General features: G+C 38.4%; 1 protein-coding gene across 8 annotated transcripts in view; it reads left to right on the top strand.

The window, feature by feature from the left end:
- The window catches only part of HDAC8 (histone deacetylase 8), a 225,820-nt gene that overhangs the window by 75,882 nt on the left and 129,426 nt on the right, over positions 1-20,512 (top strand). For all 8 annotated transcript variants that reach the window (XM_029929839.1, XM_029929836.1, XM_029929834.1 and 5 more), the window contains one exon: positions 123-231. In XM_029929839.1, the coding sequence (XP_029785699.1) occupies positions 123-231 (109 nt within the window). The remainder of the gene's footprint in view (positions 1-122; positions 232-20,512) is intronic.

Here is a 20,512-nt window from a genome sequence, read left to right as displayed (position 1 = left end):
ATCATTAATCTAGGAATGTCCTTCTACTTGGCCATTTACTCTTTTGTATTCCTATCAGAATCCTTCAAGTTGTCTGATGCTCATGTTCTTAAAACTGTTCACGGTGCTCCTCTCTGTCACAGGAACAGGTGACGTGTCTGATGTTGGCCTAGGAAAGGGACGGTACTACAGCGTAAATGTGCCCATTCAGGATGGCATACAGGATGAGAAGTATTACCACATCTGTGAAAGGTATGGCAGTAACACTGGCCCAGTAACAAGTGGATTGCATTTCTGTAGCATGAAGTGGTCCCAGATCTTACAGAATTCTTGTTTTCAAGGAACAGTGTGAAAGAAAATTTTTACCTATGTCACTTTTCTATAATGAATTATACTTATTTGATCAGGTTACCATCCCTTGTGTAGGAGAGGTGAGTATTTGGAACAGAGCCACACTCTTGGTTTGGTCTTACCTGCTGCCCCATATGATTAAGTCATCCCAAGAGTAGAGATTCTAAGCTGTCCTGGGTTATCCCTTGCTGCTACTTTCTTAGCTAAAACCTATATGTATGTGATTTCATTAGCCTGAGAAGGTTCACCTCAGGTTCCCATTATGGAGATCTGCTTTGATCCACTGGTGTGAATATTAGAAAGTTCTTTATTATAAGTTCTTGAGTTCTATCCTTTGTGTTAAAATTGAGGTCAGAAATCTGTTCTTTTGACACTATGGTTAAGGATTAAATTACAGCCACTTGTAGGAAGACAGTTTCATGCCAATGTATAGACCATTAGGGCTGAACAGCCCTACAGAATGGGGCAGGAAGTAAACTCATATTCATTCAAGTTGAGATTGGTCAGGTACAAATTCATTGCTGACATTGGCAGTAGAGAAAGTGAGTCTGACTAGAAGTCAGCAAGTCAACATTACTTAAGGTAAGTAATGGGGATCAAGGTGCTTTTGATTCCTAGTCCCACTCAGCTCAGATTTCTCCCAACCTCTGGTGGACACGGGGACTTCCCAAAGGAGCCTGCACTGGCCATCATTACTGGCAGTTGTATAAACAAAGTAGAAATAATAAGAAATAAAAACTTCACGCTTCAAAGGTGCCTCTTAGCTCAAGTGATTTGGCAAGCCAAGTCATCATGCAGCAGCTCTAGCCTCTTCATGATTTTGATCATATCCCCTGGCTACCTCTGTATTGTCAGACTAAAAAGGCCTTTAGTCTTGGAGCCTGCCATTGATGATTTTAATTGTCATTCTTTGTTCCCCTCAAGCTCTGTTCTGTCCTTCTTTAGATGTGCAGATCAGAGCGGCTTATGTAACTTTACTGATGAAGATATCTTGTGGTTCTGAGTAAAAGGAAAATAATTTTTTTCTTTTAGTCCCCTTTTTGAGGGTGCTCAGTATTTTGTTGTCCCTTTTTTGCCAGAGCAGGAAACTAGGTTTTTGTCTACAGTACTCTGTGCACAGGGTTTACTTTAGCTCCTTCCTGGACCTTAGTTGAAAAGTCAGCACCCATCATCCTGTGGGGATAGTTTGTAATATCTGGCCTTCCCTAAATAGATTACCTTACACATGCCCCCATTGAAGCTCATAAAACCTCCTGAGGTATACCTTTCTACACCGTCAACTTGGCATTTTACTGCCTAGAAAATCTGAGTATTATCCCAGTGCCCACTCCCAAGTAAGCCTACTCACCCTTCAGTAAGAAAAATGTCTGTCTCTCCTTTATATTTTTCTCTTCCTCTAAACCAGTTCCTACTGCATGACAAAAAAAAATGTTTAATTCCATAGAAATTCATGCTTAAAAATAGCCTTGGTATCAAACTTAATTAGAAGCATTTAATAAGTGAATTTAGGGGAGCCTGGGTGGCTCAGTTGGTCAAGTGTCCGGCTTCAGCTTGGGTCATGATCTCGCAGTTCCTGAGTTGAAGTCCTGAACAACGCTCTGTGCTGACAGCACTGAGCCTGGAGCCTGCTTCGAATTCTGTGTTTCCCTCTCTCTCTCTGCTCCTCCACAACTGTTTTGTTCTCTCTCTCTCTCTCCTAAAAATAAACATTGAGAAAATTTTTAATTAAAAACATAAAAAACAAAGTGTGAATTTAGCACCAAAGGAAAGATCCATGGAAGACCACATATTATTTCCCTTTACAGAAACCCCCGCCCTAGTATACAGGATGCATTGATTAAAGATTCCTCCAGCTTACTAAAGTACCAGACTCTCATCAGTTTATAGTTCCCAGGGCCTCTTTTGCCTCATGGAGCCACACCAGCAATCTATACAGTGTTCATCCAGAAGAACAGGTTCTGGGTTTTCATTAGAGGCACAGTAATTTTCCCCTTTGATTTCTTTCATAAGTCAAATATGTTCAGAGTGTTATGTGAGGGCATCTCCGATTCCAAGGGTGCCAGCAAGGCTTCCTGACTCAAATATCTCTCCCATCTCCCATCTGCTGACTAAAATTTCTTTAACAGGAAACATACTTTTATTGTACAATTAGAAATAGGCCTTAATTGTGGAGTTTTGCTATGACCTCTCCTCCTAACCTTCACTCTGCCACAGATGTATGCTTTCTCAGATCTTTTCCTGATAGCAGATTGTGAAAGGGTTAGAGCATGAGCGTGAGCACCCTGAGCATTCAGAGGAGCAGGAATTGGGTTTAGTGGAGCAGTAGAGGGAAAGAGACATGAGAAATGAAACAGTCTTTGCCAACTAAATAGTTTTGGAGAGCGTCAGACCTGGTAACTATATCACTTTATTCCAGCCATTATGTTTTTGATTACTTATAGTTTGTTGCTTGGAAACAGTCTTTTGCCCATTTTCCATTATGACCTCTGACCCATCCACCTATCTCACAAGATATAGAGTTGCTTACTCATGTGAAAAGTCACTCCGTATATCTGCTATCTCCTTTTAATCCTTTGTGTTTCATAAGCCCACTCATTTTCTGGCTCACTCCTTATCTGTGATAAATAAAGGATCTCTTATTGCTGGTCTTGAAAGATGCTCTAATTTTCATTTGCCACTCAACTTCTAGTTTGCTCCTGAACTGCCTCTCCCTGTGGGATCCACAAGCCTTTTTCCTTTCCTTTCATTTCCTTTAATTTCCTTTCCTGTCCTGTCCTGTCCTCTTCTGTTCTCTACTCTCATTTCTTGCTGTATGGCTTATTCCTCTGCTATAGCCTTTCTGACTTTGTCAGCTATCAGACAGAAACTTAATGGTTTCATCTTAAGGTTGAGCACACCCTCTTAATTTAAAAAGAAACAAAAAGGAGGGGGCACCTGGGTGGCTCAGTTCATTAAGTGTCTGCCTTCAGCTCAAGTCATGATCTCATGTCTCATGAGTTTGTGTCCCATATCAGGCTCTGTGCTGACAGCTCAGAACCTGCAGCATGCTTCAAATTCTGTGCCTCCCTCTCTCTCTGCCCCTCCCCTGCTCATGCTCTGTCTCTCTCAAAAATAATTTTTTTTAAAAAAAAGGAGGGGCTTAGGTTTATTTTTAAAGCTTTACATGGACATTTTCAACACCAAAAGACTGAGTTCTATCTTATGTAAAAGATAATTCCAGTCAGAGAGATATGTAGGTCATTTAATACTAACTTGGAAGGGCAAGGGTCACTGATTCCCAAAACCTTTCCATAATTTTCGTGGGAGCCACTAGAGTTGGTATTATAAGTATAACCCTGTTTTTTTTAATTTATAATAGTTAATTGTCAAATTGGTTTCCATATAACCCCCAGTGCTCTTCCCCACAAGTGCCCTCCTCCATGACCACCACCTCCCCTCCCCCTCTTGCTCCCCCTTCAACCCTCAGTTCGTTTTCAGTATTCAATAGTCTCTCAGGTTTTACGTCCCTCTCTCGCCCCAATTCTCTTTCCCCCTTCCCCTCCCCATGGTCCCCTGTTAGGTTTCTCCTGTTAGACCTATGAGTGCGAACATATGGTATCTGTCCTTCTCTGCCTGACTTATTTCGCTTAGCATGACACCCTCGAGGTCCATTTTGCTACAAATGGTCATATTTAATTCTTTCTCATTGCCATGTAATACTCCATTGTATATATATATATACCACACCTTCTTGATCCACTCATCAGGTGATGGACATTTAGGCTCTTTCCATGATTTGGCTATTGTAGAAAGTGGTGCTATGAACATTGGGGTACATGTGCTCCTATGCATCAGCACTTCTGTATCCCCTGGGTAAATCCCTAGCAGTGCTATTGCTGGGTCATAGGGGAGTTCTATCGATAGTTTTTTGAGGAGCCTCCACACTGTTTTCCAGAGCAGCTGCACCACTTTACATTCCCACCAACAGTGCAGGAGGGTGCCCGTCTCTCCACACCCTCGCCAGCATCTATAGTCTCTTGATTTGTTCATTTTAGCCACTCTGACTGGCGTGAGGTGGTATCTCAGTGTGGTTTTGATTTGTTTCCCTGATGATGACTGATGTTGAACATTGTTTCATGTGCCTGTAGGCCATCTGGATCCTCTTTGGAGAAGTGTCTATTCGGGTCTTCTGCCCATTTCTTCACTGGATTATTTATTTTTGGGGTATGGAGTTTAGTGAAGTAGAACCCTGTTTTAACTAGCAAAAAGAATATCAACATTGTTCTTGTAAGTACACCTCTTTTTCCTTCAAACGGAAACTATTGGCAAGTAGAGAGATGATAGCTCTCTTATATAATATATAAGATATAATATAATCTCTCAATTATATTCTTGATTTAAATGGAAGACCACCCCCCTCCCCCATCAGCCACATGCACACAAAGTTTGATGGGAGAGGAAGGCTATTTTGTCAAAAGGAAGGATTGCTGATTTCCAAGCTATGCCATCTGAAGGAGGAAACACTGCTCCACATATGTTTAACCTGTTCTTGCTCTCTAACTGTATCTGAATGCAATGTGAAATAGCCTTAATAATGTTTAAGCTATTACCTAAAACACTGTGTTGACGACATTGGGAGCGTTTATAGTTGAAGACTATGAGACAGAAGAACAATGATATATACTTCCTTGTTGTTGGTCCGAGAGAGGTTTTGATAAATAGTAGGGTACTACTCTGAAACTTCATATCATACAAAATGACCAAGCTACTTGCCCACTGTGAACTGTTATGACATGTGTGTAGTTTGAAGAAGAAATTCAGGGTTGTGCTCAAACTTCTTAGTTTTTATCCTACCTATCATTTTATAGCCCTAACAGCCAGAAAACATCCTTTGCTAAATGTCCAGTTAGTATATACCTCATAAGAAAGCTAAATACATGGTGTTTATAATGTATATGGATACAAAATATATTGAAGCTTACAGTTCAATATTTCGAAAAAATCTCATATTTTATTAAGAATATTCAACTATTAACTTGGTAAGATAATTAAGTACAGACACTGCACGAATATTTCATCAAAAGAAAAACACATTGTTAAAAAGACTTCACACTGAATAGAACTAATGAAACGCTCTATTAAACAGGACTTTTCATCCAATAGCTGTCATATCTACATATGCAAAACTTTGCTAGTAAGAGCTATCAACAAAACCAAAGAAATAATCTTATTCTGCTGAACTAGGTTTCCTAACAGTAGTTTATTAAAGCAAGAATCTACCTGTATTTGGTCCTTGGCCTGTTTACCTTGAGTCCTGTGCCTTATATTCTATAGCTCAAAATGGAAAGAAACCCTTTTTCCTCCTCAAGACCGCTGACCTAAAGAAAAATTTTAGTTTAACGTTTATTTATTTTTGAGAGGCAGAGCGTGAGCAGGGAAGGGGCAGAGAGAGGGAGACACAGTATCCAAAGTAGGCTTCAGGCTCAGAGCTGTCAGCACAAAGCCCAATGCGGGCTCGAACTCATGAACCATGAGATCATGACCTGAGCCGAAGTCAGACACTTAACTGACTCAGCGTCCCTGACCTTTTCTTTAGAAAAATTTTAAGGTCCCAGGAGTGAAAAAAAAATCTTAATATTTTTGTGTCCTTTATTTTATGAAAGAAATATTATAGTAGTTGTATTGTAAAAAAAAAATGTTTGATAGCTCTTCGACTCCTAATTTTAAATGTTAATTCTACTGTGCATGGGGTAACCAGTGTAGACAACCCAGAAAGAACTCGTTCTCTAGGACAACAGCAAGCACATTAAAGGAATAGCTCATTTAAGCCTACATTTTTATTACTTTAGGGAATTCCTTTGTCCATCTATACTGAGCTCCAATGCTATCCAACAAGGAAGAGAAAAAATAGATTATGTCTCAGTATATGTTTATTGTGTGAGCCAAAATTGATCTCCCTGAAGCTGCTCTGACCTCCCTACAAAAGAACTGAGCACTTCCAATCATCTTATAAGAGTTTTTAAACATTAACAAAAGTAAAGTGGGGGGACTATCATGCAACGTAGGAGATTTGTGTATCTTTAAATATAATAACACTGTTTTATTCATTCATTCCACAAATATTTATTGAGTGTCTGTTTTATGCCAGCACTGTACCTAGGTACTGATGGTGGTAAACAAGACAGATTAGGCTCACATAACCTGGAGCTTAGCTCCTAGGGAGCACTTGCCTGTGCCAGGAATTTCACTGAACACTTATTTGGTCCTTTTCCCCTGAACCTTATAAGCAATGTATAATCTATAATGCCTACAAAGGTAGGTATTCTTATTCCCATCTTACAAATGAGAAAACTAGAGCTTAGAAAAATTGATTTGCTTAAGGTCACACAGCTAGTAAGTGGTGAAGGCAGAGTTTGAATCCATGTCTATCTGCCTATTAACCATTGGCTACCATGTTCCCCAAGTGTCATCTAGAAGTATGATTTTTTTCCATAAGAAAAAATTGCCATCCCCAAGACTTCTTGGAAAATTTTATCACAGGGAATTACAGAAAACTCTTTAAAACAGAAACCACTTAAGGTTATGCAATGAGCTACATGATTTGTAGTATACATAATTCATTGTGTTTATGTTTGTGAAAGTGCAACTTGGGTTTTGAAGGGAAAAATAGAATCTCCTAATCCTGAAGATTTAATTGGTAGTTTTATGGATAGAAAACTAGAGTAAATATTGACAGATTTTTACTTCTTAGGTTTTATTTTTTAATGTTTATTCATTTTGGGGAGGGGGGAGGGGCAGAGAGAGGGGAGCTAGAGGAACCAAAGCAGGTTCTAAGCTGATAGCAGTGAGCCCAATGAGGGGCACAAACCAACAAACTGTGAGATCATGTCCCACTCTCAACCAACTGAGCCACCCATGTGCCCCTACTTCTTAGGCACTTCTGCTTCTTCTAAATTCCTAATTAAAGTTTGAAAACATAGAGATTCTATAAATCTGCTTTTTCCTTTATTTTCAATGGAGAAAATCTTGATTTTCTGCTTTAGAAAGTGAAGAGTGTCACATGTCATTTTAAAGAGGTCTTGTCATGAAATTACATCCATTTCCTGTGTGGTTTTTTAGATTGGTACTACTAAAGATTTTTAACATTATGCATTTTTGCAACTGTAGGCATAATTTATATTACCTCTTGGTCCTATAAGAAGGCCATATCTCCATAGAAGGTAAGGATTCTTCATCCGTGCTATAAGCCATTTATCCAATACCAATGGAATAAAATGAGAACCAAGGGACATCACTAAAGGACATTTAAGTGAAATGTTTCCATTCACTATTGACTTTTAATGTTAATATTTAAAGAAAGAGATGTTTTAATGATGATAGGTTTTCCTTTCGTTGTAATGATACATCATCCAGAATTTATCTTCCACTTGGGACTCCAAACTCCTTATCATTCAATTTTACAGTGAGGTAGATTGATCCTCAGTGAAAGAGTGAAAGACAGCCTGACAGTTCTAGCCTACTGCTTTGGGCTTGGTTATACGGCAAAATCAATACAAGTACATGTTCACACATAAATATTTAAAGCAATGCAAATATTTTAAACTTTTTATTAAGTTTGTTTGTTTACTTTTGAGAGGGGAGAGGAGGGTTAGAGAGAGAAGGAGAAAGAATCCCCAGTAGGCTCCGCACTATCAGTGTAGAGCCCAATGCAGGACTTGATCTCACAAACTGCGAGATGATGACCTGAGCTGAAATCAAAAGTCAGACACTTAACTTACTGAGCCACCCATGTGCCCCATAAGCAATACAAATATTTTGAAATTCTATTTCATTTGATGAGAAAGGAAGAATTCTCTAGAAATTTACATTTAAGAATGAATATTTAGGTAGCCTTACATTTTTATCACAATCTCAGAGCTGGTAAAAATTCTTTACAAAATTATCCTACCTCTCTTCAGTTGGGTCACAGCTACACCACCCTGATCATCACTGGCTCACTTTGGCCAAGTGAAAAAGGCAACCGATTCTGCTAATTCATTTTCTAAGCTTTACACTTTGAACTCAGCTCTCTATAAGTAAGATGTTTGTATTAAATGCTTTTGTTCTTTTTGATAAACTTCTATCCTGCCTCTAAGTGGTATGGCAGATATAAAATTGCCTATTGTTTCTGGAAGATGGATGACTCAGACACTAAATTAAATTCACTGTTCATGTTAGCCACAAGTGAAAATGAGGCCAAAATGGGCCATCTCTTATTATTCCTAAGTTTGATGTGTTTTTTAAAATATTAAATTCAAAAGATTTTACATGCCTAAGAATATAGGGTAATTTGGAGGGAGGATGCTGAACTCAGTTATCTAACTTGTCCTATGACAAGTTAGTGTCAGTGAGTTCACCCTGCCTATCCCCAGTACTTAGTTAGGGTTGCAGTGGAGAACAATTTTTTCCCTCATTGATCTTTTGAACTTTAAATCCAAGTGGTTAGAGGGACAGGTCTTCTATTCTTCTACTTTCCCTCTTGGTCAATGTCCTTCATGACCAGTTAGTTCCTAAACTCCTGCACCAAGTAGCCCTGACACCATGACAGCCCTATACTCCTGTAAACAGTCTTTGCAGGTGATATTTTTTCATTTAAGTCAAGGACAGTCTCCTGGAATTCTGTGGGTTTCTTCTGTCACTCTAGTGTGCACCTTTTTTTCTCTCTTCTTAGTGCTGAATGATCCCTATCCCCTGGAGAAAGTGACCTGATTCTTCCACAGCAGTTTAATAGGTTCTGATGCTAGAACATGCTCTGAAACTATCCAGAAACAGGAAGACCTTGCTTGTAAATGGAAATCTTGAAAATTATACCCTTTAGTGCAGAGATGCTCTGAAAAGAATTTTAAAATTGACAGTTTCTATGCTTGATAGAATGTTCTGACATCAGGATCATATTACTCCTTCCATCTGCTGTCCACCATGTAGTACCTACCCCCATCCGAATTTCCCTCAAAATGCTCTTTTACTACTATTCTGTCCCTTCCTTCAGTTTTGCCTAGAAAAACTACCCTTTAGGCTTTGCTTTCACATGTTATGGCTTTGAATGACCACGCCTGACACTGCCATTCACCCAGCAGCTGCCAGCACTGATAAGCTGCCTCGTTGTGTTCTGTTGACATCAACTGTACAGAGATTAAGTTAAATCTGGTGTCCCCCACCTGACAAAAAGGCCTGATGTTAAGTTTGGCTGAGCTTTGCTCTCTGTGCACTGTTACCCACTGCACTATCAGGAAAGAGACATACCTATTGGTACTTAAAGAAGGACCAAAGGAAAGAGTCCCCAGAAAATGCCATATTGAATAGCCAGCTATCAAGTTAATAAGTGAAAGGGTATGTATGTGTGCCAGGCACTAAAGGCAATGTGTTTGCCTAGAGACTATGCAAGTGCAGCTGAGGAGTGAACTGGAGGGAAAAGTGTTTATGTGTACCCACTCCAAGCAGAAGAATCCTGAACAGAAAGGCAATGGATGTAGCAGTAGGGGTGGGGGGTTATCTTAAATATATTAGGAATGAAAGAAAAATATCTATCCTATTTAAATATAGGAAAGTCTCACCAACTCAGCCTAATTAGAGGAAAGTCAGTCTGAATCATGGAATATTTTTAAATGCATTTTTATTATTTTCAAGCACTGGACATGCTAGTAATTCAAACTAGACTAACAGCATCATACAGCACCTCAGGGAAGGAGCTTTAAGAAGCATTGGTAATTAGCATATCAATTATTTATATGTAAGTGGATGTGCACAAAGTGCACAAAAAGTTTATTCTTTTAAGTAGGACACACATTCCCCAGTGCAATCCTGTTTACACTATTAATTTGCTTAGCCAGCCCTTTTTGTGCCAAGATAGATGTATATAACACATGCTTATTTCCTCAGGGAAGAATGAATCGCTTCCCTGTGTTTAGTCCAGTAACTAAGAAGCTGAGCGCCACTTGATTGGTTTGGGATTTCCAGGATATGGAGTTTTGAATTTACATACAGACTAGAGAGATTTCGTATGGAGAAGATCTGGCAGCCATCGCCAGAGACCCAGTTTCCCCATCTGGATTTCATTGAAGTGATCTGGATTTCATCAAGCAACAGGACACTGATCCTAAATGATCCACCAGACACTCTAACACAGGCATGTTTAAAATACATCCTGCCCCAGAAAAATAACTGCTAAAATATGATGAGTTGGAGTTATTCTATGTGCAGTACTTAAAAGTAATAAAATGCATTTCTTTTTAAGTCCCACAAAAAACCATGCAATATCAAGTTAATGATGAAAATCAATCCCCAAACTCTTTCTTATGCACCTCATTGTGTGACAGCATTGCATAAATTTCCAATCATCTGGGAAAGGATATTTTATTTTGATGAGCTGCACCAGGTGCTAATTATATGTCAGTATTTCATCTTTGAATCTTAGGGAGGCCCTCCTCAGTCGAGAAGACTGAGAGAAGGGCTAGGGGAATGTTTATTGTTAACAAATCATGATTTTCTACCTAAGTTTGAAAATCAGAGCAGTTAAATTGAAAAAGAAGTATCAGATATATAGGGAGTATAGAAAATATGATTAGGAAATGAGAAACAGATATGGGGCTCTATTTCTACCCGTATGTATTAAACTGTGCTCTAGGTAAATTGTAAAGTCTGCAAGGCTTAGAGACTAAAAACTAAGCATAGAAAGCATAAGTACAAGCAGTAAATATATACACACAAACATTGCAACTACAGTTTGGAATGATGCCAGCTCTCTCCTTTCCCCCAAGGACATCACTATCCAGGGTCTGCAAAGGCCAAATAGCTGTTTGGCTTCCAATCTGATTTTTTGCCCAAGAAATCAGAAAAGTCGGCTTCAATGTTAATAATATATTTTCCCAACCTCTAACAGAAAGGCACTTGTGTTTCTGCCCTTCTTAAAGTGAATTTTGTGTTTGGTGAAAGGTAATAGATTGGCAGCACTGGAAAAGGAACTACTCTATTCCCAGAACAGGTATAACTGGGCAGTGACACTATGAAATTGCTCTCTGCCTTTAGGGAAAATTAGAGTACTATTTGGGAAGTGACTGCTATGGTGTGCTGTGCAGAACTTAACAGTATCATAGTGGCCTGAAAGAATTAGCATAGCACTCAAAGGGCCTGACTTAAGGCCATTCATTTATTCATTCAACATTAGGGAGTGCTTATAATATGCTGGGTGCTGGGAGGAGACTTTTGCAAATGTTTTATCATGTGATCCTCACAATAGCCCTGAGAGGGAGAAAATATTCTTCTTGTTTTACAGAGAAGGAAACTGAGGTTCAGAGAACTAAAATGATTTGTCCAAATTGCCATGCAAGCACTTTGACCCCAGGTGCAGTGTTCTCCCTGAACCCTGCCCTATGGGTGCTACATAAGGGATGGATAAGACAGATGCCCAAATAATGTGATACAGAGCAGAATGCAATCTGTGTGCTATGTGAGTGGTCCTGGTGGTTGCAGAGCAGTGAAATGCACTACTCCAGAACAAATTAAGAGTTATTAGTACATCTAGCCCTAGGATTTATATTCGTTAAGTCTTCTTCCATTTTGGGTTTGTTCAGTTTTTGGTTTGTCTGTTTGTTCTAGCTTAGTTCTCCAAACCAGCCTGCCTCTTCCACACCCTACCCCCTGCCCAAATAATACACATTCTGCTTTCTGGGGCCTCTGGCCTTTCAGAATAAGAGCTGAAGAGCGAAAAGAGCACTGGGTTCAAATTAGATTAGAATAGAATTAGAATTAGATTCTAATTCTAACTCTGATGAATCACTCCAGGCCACTGGTAAGGTCCTTTAATTCTGAATGACTCACTTTCCCCTGTGTGAATAATAATGGTTTAGTTCTAAAAGGTGAAGAGATAAGTAATAATAAACTAAAAATAGTTCATGGCCCTTTTTTTTGCCAAGACGACATATAACTGATGAGCAGAATTACTTACTACAAGGCATGTTAGAAAGAAATATCAATTAGAATTCGTGTTTCAATGTAATGGACTCATCAGTGAAAGAAAAGATGCCCATGTAAAATGTTAAGAAGCTGCATCTTGAAAATTAAAACAGCCAAAGGGGGATATGAGGATTGATTGTCTGGTGGGAGTTGTGATGAGAGGGTTAGGGGTTTGAGGCTTGTTTTATTTTGGGGTTTTTGTGGGGGGTTTTTTTTGTACTAAAGATGTTAATGAAACCAGTATAGCTTGTCTGATGCTAAAAGCAGACAGAGAAACATAGGAAATTAGATGTCTTCTGGATATGGCCAAGAGACACCCATGACCCCAAACAAAATGACACATCATCTTCTCTGGAGGGAGCCCCTCACCCAATTCTCTGCATCCCTGAACCATTTGTAAAAAACATTCAGGAATCACTGAGGCATTTACCATATGCTGCATCCCCTGGAAGGCTGAGGTTTTGCAGAATGAGTCAGCAGTACCTGAATTGAGATAGCATTGAGGGAATTTAAAGAAAACATACCTGTGAAAAGTTGAAGAGCTCCCATTTGGGACTTGATTAGTCATACTTTGGGTCCTTAATACACTCCCCCTCTGAATCTCGTCCAAAGCAATAGATTTAAAATTTATATTCTAGAAAAGGTTTTGCTGCTGGCAATAACTTTTCTCCGACTGATTTTAGGAGCTAACAGCATTAATAACAAATATTTCTCTCTTCTCTCCCTCTGCATTCTAATACTTTTTGGGTTTTCAACTTTGAATTCCTCATTTTTTAATCTCTGTTGAGAAAGTCTCTAGAGGATGCTGAGGCTGCTTTTTGGAAAACAAAGACAATAAGGTTGGTCTAAGCTGCTTTGCAAGTTAGAAAGTCAGGAGATAAGCCTGCACTATGAGGTCTGGCTAGAATGACTAATTTCATTCGGTTACCAGATTCTACCATCAGCATTGATTACAGGTGACACAATCTCTCTGGCATCCCATTGCCCTGAGTTGAATCTCTTAGGACTTGAAGTATTTAAAAAACAAACAAAGCAAACAAAACCAGATTCTGCCCCTAGCATTTAGAGGGAAAGTGGCACAAGTGAATAAGCTGAAGGGCACACCATAGAAGCTGTGGTCTACCCTGATGGAATGAAAAAGGGGTGGGGGGAGTGGAGAACTCTACAATTTGGTTCTTGGGCTTTTCCTTTTATCTAAAAACATCATTAATGTCATCACCTCTGGCTTTTATCCTCCTCAGGCACCCAGGGCCTTTCCCCCAAATCATTGCCTCTAGAAACCACTGCCACAGCTTCTCTTCCTCATTTGCATAGCGTTGTCTGAAACCCAGACTGCTGAATACTGAAAGATTAGGTTTCTTATCAAGAAAACTGAATTTCAAATGAATATCATGTGTGTTTATAGGGAAGTTACTAATGTAGTGTAATGAAATGCCTGTCTGTCCCCCCAAACCACCACCTCCCCCATCTCTTCCTCTCTCCTGCCTCCTTTCTGGGGAAGAGAGTTTATACTTTTCCAAAACATAAAATTAATGATTTGCAGTGTAGCAAACAGTACTGTTACAGTGGTTAGGGAAACTTTCCCAAAAGCAATCTAGACTGATATTTTATTTATTTATTCATTTAATGATTATTTATTGAATGCCTACTATGTATAAGGTATTGATTTTACCTACAAGGAAGTTAGTGGAAATTTTAACATTATAGATACATAAAGGAATATGCACATGTATTCATATTCACATATTTAAATAAAATGTGCATAGTTATAAGAACCATAAAAAATAAAATGCTATCAGTACTCAAAAGGAGAAAATACTTCAGAAAAAGACTTAATTGAAGAGGTAACATTTGATCTGGGTTCTAAAGGGTAGCTAATTAGTATATCTTTACAAAGCGTGAATATGTATGTGTTTACGAAATCTGAGTCAAATTTAAATAGAGATTATAGGGAAGGATGTTGTATACAGAGGGTACAGAAAGATCAAAGTCAAGAGAGGCTGAGCTTATATACAAAGGGCAGTGGTTTAGTTTTGCTGGACTGACTGTAAAGTGCACGAGAGGGACAAGTTGCAAAGAAAATAGGAAAAGTGAGTGGGAATCATGTCATGCAAGAGATGGAATTCTTAGCTATGAAACTTTTTACCATATTCTGTAAGCATTTGGGGAGCTGCTGAAGATTTTAGAATGAGCGAATAATATGATCAGAGCTTGGTCAACAAGATAAACACTTACAGAAAATAATGCTGTGGCTACTACTGCTGATACACAAAATAACACGTGTGAAGTGTCTGGCATAAGCACCTGATGAGCTCAGGAAGTTATTCATGGAAACTGGTACATTGTAGTAGTTTAGAGCATGGACTCTGGTGCCAGGATGCCTGGATTTAAAACCCAGCTCTGCCACTTAATAGCTGTGTATCTTATACAGATTTCTTAACCACTCTGTGCCGCTGTTCCCTCATCTGTAAAATAGAATTAATAATAATACCTATCTTATAAATTGTTATAAGAGTCAAATGAGCTAATATATATAAAGTGCATAGAAGAGTGCTATGTTTTGAATAAAGTGCTCAATAAATGTTAGCCACTACTATTATCATATTTTTTTTTACCCATGAAGGAGACGGAACTTGAGCTAGCCTTTAAAGAGTAGATATGAGGGGCTCCTGGATAGCTTAATCAGTTACATGTCTAACTCTTGGTTTCAGCTCACATCATGGTCTCACAGTTCATGAGTTCAAGCCCCATGATATCAGCATGGAGCCTGCTTCGGATTCTCTCTCTCTCTCTCTCTCTCTCTCTCTCTCTCTCTCCCCCCTCCCCCACTCGTGCTCTATCTGCCTCTCTCTCAAAATAAATAAACTTAAAAAAATTAAAATAAAATAAAGAGTAGATATGATGTATACGTGTAGAAAGGTGACTTGCAGGCACAAAGAAGTTTATGACAAAAAGCATACTTATTAAAAAGTGCAAGGTGACTGAGGAGAACCATGCACAGTTTAGTTAGCCTACAGATTACTATGGATTAAGGAGTTACTGGAAAATAGGATAAAAAGGTAGGCTGTAATCAGATCATGAAAGACTTTGCATTATAGTCTAAGAATTTTAAGCATTATTTAAAGACAATTGACATTGAAGGGTTTTGAATAAGGAGGTGATGTGATCAAAACAATCCTTAAGGAAAATTAATCTGATGGTAGTTAGTGTGTGTGCTTGATGGATTAGAGAGGTAAGAGACTTGAGACAGGAAAATTAATTAGGAAGCTTTTGATGTAATCCACAAAAGAGATCATAAGGGCCAGTACTGCTATCAGAGTGGAGAGGAAGGAAAGGGAGAGAGATTGGTGCAAGACTGGTTAACGAAAGAGGAGCAAGGAAAGGGAGAAATCACAAAGAGCCCAGAGTTTTTGAACATGGCTGACTGAAAGGATAGGGTAACATTAGAAGAGACAAGGAATAGAGAAGGAGGTAAGATGACAGGTTCAGCACAGTCAAAATGGAGCTGTAAATCACAGCTGACATTTTAGAAATTGACAAGCTGATCCTAAAACTTATATAAAAATTCAATCTAGAATAGTCAAAACAGTGTTGAAAAGGAAGAACAAGTTTGGAAGACATACTTCCCAACTTCAAAACTGACTGAAAACTACTCTAATCAAGACAGTATCGTGCTGGCATAAGGTTAGACATATGGAGCAATGACATATAGTTCTGGGTCAAGAAATATTTACAGTCAATTTTACCCAAAGGGTGCCAAGACAATCAAATTGGGAAGAATAGTCTTTTCAACAAATGGTTCTGGGACAACTGGATATCAACATGCAAAAGAATGAATCTAGACCTTTATCTCATGCCATATACAAAAATTAAGTCAAAATAATCTAAATGACAGAAATAAAACCACAGAATTCTTAGAAGATAACATAGATGTAAATATTCATGACTTTGAATCAGAAAATGTTCTCTGAGATATGACACAAAAGCACAAGTAACAAAAAATATAGATAAATTGTATTTCATCAAAATTAAAAACTTGTGTGCTTCGAAGGATACTATCAAGAAAGTGAAAGACAACTTATAGAATGGGAGAAAAAAATTTTATAACTCATGTATCTGATAAGAGACTTGTATTTAGAATATACAAATATTTACAGCTCAATATTGTAAAGACAAATGGCACAAATTAAAAATGAGCAAAGGACCTGCATAGGCATTACTCTAAAGAAGATATACAAATGGCCAAAAAGGACATGGAAAAATATTCAACATCATGAGTCATCAATTAAATACAAATCAAAACGACCATGAGATACCACTTTATACCCACTAGAATGGCTATAATAAAACAAAACAGAAAATAGCAAGTATTGGTAAAGATGTGGAAGAATTGGAACCCTCATATATTATACATTGCTGATGTGAATGTAAACTGGTGCTACCACCAGTTGCACAACTCTGTGGAATATAATCTGGCAGTTCCTATAAATGTTAAACAAATATACAATTAGCATATGACCCAGAAATTCTACTCCTAGGTATATAACCAAGAAAAATGAAAACACACCTACACAAAAACCTATACACAAATGCCCATAGCAGCATTTTTCATATTAGCCAAAAAGTAGAAATAGCTCATGTCCATCAACTGATAAATGGACAAAGAAAATTTGGTATATACAAATAATGGAATAGTATTTGGTCATAAAAAGGAATAATGTACATGCTACAACATTAACAAACTGTGAACCTGTTATATTAAGTGAAAGAAGCCAGTTAAAAAACACATATTATATAATCCCATTCATATGAAAGGTCAAAATCAGACAAATCCATAGAGACAGAAAGTAGATTAGTGGTTGCCAGCCCTGGAGATTGAGGAAAGGTAGAAATGGGTAGTAACCACCACTGGGTACAGAGGTTTTTTTATTAAAATGTTCTGAAATTCATTGTGGTAATGGTTGCACAACTCTGTGAATATACTAAAAGCTGTTTAATTGTACACTTTAAATGAGAGGAATTGTATGTTATGTGACTATCAGTAAATTTGGGTTTTTTAAAGATTTAAAAATATTTTTTAATGGAGCTGTAGCCATTGATGACCAACTACAGATTTTTTTTAATAGTGTCAACTATTAGTTGCTTCTGATAAGTTAAAAAAAGATAACAGAGAAAAAGCTTTGGATAGCATAACAAAGAGGTCTCTCTCCTTTCAAGAGAGAAACTGAGAACAGTAAGATCAGAAACTGGATTTCAAAAAAAAATGTATAGGTGGCCAGTAAGTGGGTAAATTTGGCAGTGCTGAGAAGGGGAGGAGGAGATAGGCAACTTATAACCTAAAGGAACAGAACCAATAGAAAGGCAGAGACTAAAGATGTAAGAAAGAGTTCATTGGTGCCCTTCGAGCAACATTAGTGCCCTTAGAGGAAAGAGGATCTAGTGCCTGGGTGGTAAAATTAGCCTCAAGGAAAAGGAGGAATATGAGGGAAGACATTGTCAGGTAGAGAAAAGAGGTAGAGGAAAACACTCATTACACATAGCTTCAACCAGCTCAATTAAGTATAAGGCAGAGAAAGTTTAATCTGGAAACACATCAAACTTTCTCTGCCTCATACTTGACTGAGCTGGTTGAAGTTATGTGTAATGAATCAGCAGTTACCTCCAGAAAGCGAGCGGAGATGGAAAGAGATTTTCACTTTTATTTGATAGACTGTTATATATATTTTTAGCATCAAGAATGTACTCTCATTACATTTGTATTTTAAAAAAATTAGACTAGATGCTGCAAGAAATGTAATTGTTTACCAATGAGAAGTTAAGCAAATGATTGCCAAGCAGCACAGAGGGAGTGGCACATATTAATCACTCAATAAATGCTTATGGAATTTGTTAAATTGGAGTTGTAAGCATAAACTGTAGAGGAAGCAATTGATTTGACTTCTCAGCTTTCTCCAACAGAACAGGGCAGAAAATTCTGACAGTGGTTTATCCAAAGACTTAAGGATTAACACGGCAGAGAGCCTGGGTGGCTCAGTCAGTGAAGCGTCTCTGACTCTCTCTCTCTCTCTCTCTCTCTTTCTCTCTCTCTCTCTCAGAAATAAATATTTTTTTAAAAAGGATTAACAGGGCAAAAATGGCAAAGATGTGAGAGAATTAAGTATGTTACTAAGAATTTTTTAAATGACTAACTATATTCTTCAAAATGAGTAGTGAAGTAAATGAGGTCAAAAGATAGACTAGTAGACTTTGAAAATAGGAGAAAGACAAGGAGACAGAAGTTAAAATGAGAATGAGAATAAAGAGCACTTTCAACCAGAAGATGGAAAACTGTACACCAAAAAGGAGTTCAGAGTTTGGGGTGTTAGAAGTAGAGCATTTCCAAGTACTTCCTTATCAGGTCCCAAAGCATGGCTATGCCTAGCAATAACTAACGTGGAGTTCAGACAGACATCACTGTTGTTTAGAAGGTGAAGAAACTGTGATTTCAGAGAATTAGAAGGGTCACAGAGGGAAGAGGCAGGTCTCTTTCATTCAATAGCAAGCCCGTTGCCCAACACAGTGCCTGGTATACAGTAGGCATTTAGTTAACTTTTTTGAATGAATGGATGAATATTACAGCACTTATCATAGTTTTTTGTTTTCCCATCTTCTTCCCCTAATGGGCAATAAGCTCCTTGAATCTTATTTCTGTATCTCTAGTGCCTAGGATAGGTAAGAATAAGTGCTTGAATCAAGATCTGAGTAAGCAAATGAATAGTGAACTGCAGAGAATAATGACAGGGAAAGGGAAAGACAGAAAAGTTGTGAATGAGGTGCTAACATCTTTAAGGAGGTGAAAGAATGCCTGGTAGGTCTATAGAAAGGACCTTGGATAGTGTTTAAGTAGTATAAGCAAATGACATTGACTCAAAAGAGAAGGAATTGATGAGAAGGAAGACAACTGGATTTGGAAGTAGCAATACTACAAGGAGTATTTCAATTTCTCTTTCCCCCTCCTGTGAATTCTAGAGGAATTGGCACAGTGTGTTTTCTACTCTGACCACCCCCTATCCCCACCCAATCTGTCACCTAAGCCTTCTCATTTTCCCCCAAATTTACCTTACCTTGCTTCCTGTTGCTCATGTACTTAGAATGCTTCAATACCCTTTTTTTGCCAACCCCTCTGCCTCCAGACATTCTCTTTTGACCTTCCATGCAACAGCAAAAATCAAAGTTCCTAAGCATCATTCAGCAACATCAGTATTTATACTTCTCCAGGGACTCCCATTTGACTATCAAACCAAATGAAAACTTCCAGTCTTGAATTTAAGAGGGTCCACCATGTAGCCCTCACATGTAAGCTGTCTCCACTTGCAGTTGCTTTGAGGTTTACGCTGTGTACAAATTACCTTACCTTTTCCAAAGCTTCTAGTTACTCTTTTCTCTATACATCCAGAACCCTCTTCATCAGAACTGCCTGAGGACTCATTTTCACTTCCTGGCTATTACTTAAAAAAATGGTCCAGTAACACCTTGCCTTCCTTTATCCTTTCTTCTGCCCTAGTACCAAACACTCATGAATGTGAACATATATATATATACACATACATACATATACACACTTTCCTTGTGTGTCAATATGTGCCACCCTATCAATTCTATCATAGAAGTATCTCCAAATCCATCTCTTCTCTGATCTTGCTGCTACTGGCCTGGATTGTTGAAAAAGCCCCTGATAACCTTCAATGTATCTTATGCTATATCCAGGGTATCTTTTCTTTTGTTTTTTTTTTTCATGTTTGTTTATTTTTGAGGGAGAGAGTAAGCAGGGGAGGGGCTGAGAGAGGAAGACAGAGGATCTGAAGTGGGCTCTGTGCTGACAGCAGAGAGACCAATGCAGGGCTGGAATCCACAAACTGTGAGATCACAACCCAAGCCAAAGTCAGACACTTAGCCAACTGAGCCACCCAGGTGCCCCCCAAAGTATCTTTTCAAAATGTAAATCTGATCATTCCCCCAATACACATATACACATGTAAATATATAGATACACACAATATTTGAGATGTTTCATACTCCTAAAATAAAGCCCCACTCATTAGCCTGCCTGGCATATCTTGTGGCCCTTTTTGCCCTAAACCACATTTACTTCACTAGCCTCACTCCCACTACTGCCTGTTTCAAGCCATCATGCTCTTAAGTATGCGGTTCCTTCTCTGAAGCTAGTCCCCTA

This window comes from Suricata suricatta, chromosome X (genome assembly GCF_006229205.1).
Source record: "Suricata suricatta isolate VVHF042 chromosome X, meerkat_22Aug2017_6uvM2_HiC, whole genome shotgun sequence".
NCBI lineage: Eukaryota > Metazoa > Chordata > Mammalia > Carnivora > Herpestidae > Suricata > Suricata suricatta.
This window is presented reverse-complemented; position numbering and strand designations above follow the sequence as displayed.